The sequence below is a fragment of the Asparagus officinalis genome, chromosome 4, assembly GCF_001876935.1.
Source record: "Asparagus officinalis chromosome 4, Aspof.V1, whole genome shotgun sequence".
NCBI lineage: Eukaryota > Viridiplantae > Streptophyta > Magnoliopsida > Asparagales > Asparagaceae > Asparagus > Asparagus officinalis.
Window position 1 is genome coordinate 91,025,627 of NC_033797.1, and position 1,926 is coordinate 91,027,552.

At 44.5% G+C, this 1,926-nt stretch overlaps 1 protein-coding gene across 1 annotated transcript; it reads left to right on the forward strand.

Moving 5' to 3' along the window:
* LOC109839034 (uncharacterized mitochondrial protein AtMg00860-like) lies at window positions 845-1,591 on the forward strand. Its single transcript, XM_020407465.1, has one exon. The coding sequence runs from the start codon at window positions 845-847 to the stop codon at window positions 1,589-1,591; it is 747 nt and encodes a 248-aa protein (XP_020263054.1).

The following is a 1,926-nucleotide window of genomic DNA, read 5'->3' on the forward strand; positions in this document are numbered from 1 at the left end:
AGCTCAGACTCTAGATATTCCTTTATCAGTTTCCACCCCTCTAGGTGAGATGTCGCTCTTGGAGAGCATTTGTAGGAAGTGTATTGTCAGTTTAGATGAGTCTGACTTTGTTGTCAACCTGATAGTGTTGAGCATGCCAGAGTTTGATGATATTCGTGGTATGGATTGGCTATCTTCCTACCACGTAAGTATCTACTATTTTGTAAAAATAGTTAAGTTGCGAGCGTCCGATGGGTCCGAGTTAGTTGTGGCAACCTCTCAGGGGAACCAGTTTGCGGAGTCATTACTAGCGTACATCGAGGAGGTGATGGTTCAGGATCAGAGTGTGGATATATGCGAGACTAGAGTTGTCTTAGATTTTCAGGATGTCTTTCAGGACATACCTGGGTTATCTCCTGTGAGAGAGGTTGAGTTCTATATTGAGTTGCAGCCGGGCACAGCCCCGATATCCCGAGCACCCTATCGCATGGCACCTGCTAAGATGAGAGAGCTACAAACCCAATTGGATGAGTTGTTAGTTCAAGGCTTTATTCGTCAGAATCATTCTCCGTGGGGAGCGCCGATACTCTTCGTGAAGAAGAATGATGGTAGCATGCGATTGCGTATCGACTACCGTGAGTTGAACAATGTCACTATTCGGAAGATATATCCTTTGCCTCGGATTGATGACTTGTTCGATCAGCTACAGGGAGTGTAGTATTTCTTGAAGATTGATCTTCGTTCTGGTTATCATCAGTTACGGGTCCAGGAGATGGATATTCCCAAGACCATCTTTCTGACTCGATATGGGTCCTTCGAGTTTTTTGTTATGCCATTTGGGTTGACCAATACGCCCACGGTATTCATGGATTTGATGAACCGGGTCTTTCATCCATTTTTGGACCAGTTCGTGATTGTGTTCATTAATGATATTCTTATCTATTTGAGATCGGAGTCGGAGCACGAGCAGCATCTATGTTTGGCTTTGCAGACCTTACGTGAACATCAGCTATATGCTAAGTTCAACAAGTGTGAGTTTTGGATTTCTAAGATCAGGTTTCTTGGCCATATTGTCAGCAGAGAGGGCATAGCAGTAGACCTAGCTAAGGTTTCAGCAGTACTTGATTGGGAACCGCCGAAAACGGTTACCAAGATTCGTAGCTTTTTGGGATTGGTTGGATATTACAGGAAATTTATTCAGGACTTCTTGAAGATTACGATGCCCCTTACACGCCTTACAAAGAAGGGTGTACAGTTTTCTTGGAGCATGAAGTGCCAGAAGGCTTTTGATACATTGAAGGCTAAGTTGACTACAGCGTCAGTTCTTACTATTCCGAGCAGTGATAGGACATTTGTTGTGTACACGGACACATCGTTAACAGGTTTGGGAGGTGTTCTGATGCAGACTCAGAAGGTAGTAGCATACATCACATGGCAGTTAAGAGTTCATGAACAGAACTACCCCACTCATGATTTAGAGTTAGCAGCGGTTGTATTCGCACTGAAGGCGTGGAGACACTACTTATATGGAGTGCAGTTCGAGCTTTTCACAAACCATCAGAGTTTGATGTACCTTTTCTCCCAGAAGGAACTTAATCAGATGAAGCGGTAATGGATTGAGTTCATCAAGGACTATGAGTTTACGATTCAGTATCATCCGGGAAAGGCGAACATCGTAGCAGATGCTTTGAGTAGGAAGCGTCGACATCAGGTTGCGACTTTGAGGTGCTCATTGTATAGAGATCTTCTCACTCTTAGCCAGTTCGACTTTAGGCCAGAGCATGGCGGGACCAACACATATTTGGGAGCTATATCAGTGCAGCCATCTTGGAGGGACAGAGTAGTCAGAGCTCAGTTAGAGGACTCTTGGATTCAAATCCGAAAGGATGAGATTTCCAAGAGCCCAAGGATGATTGGACTATTGGAGTAGATGGAGGCGTTCGAATG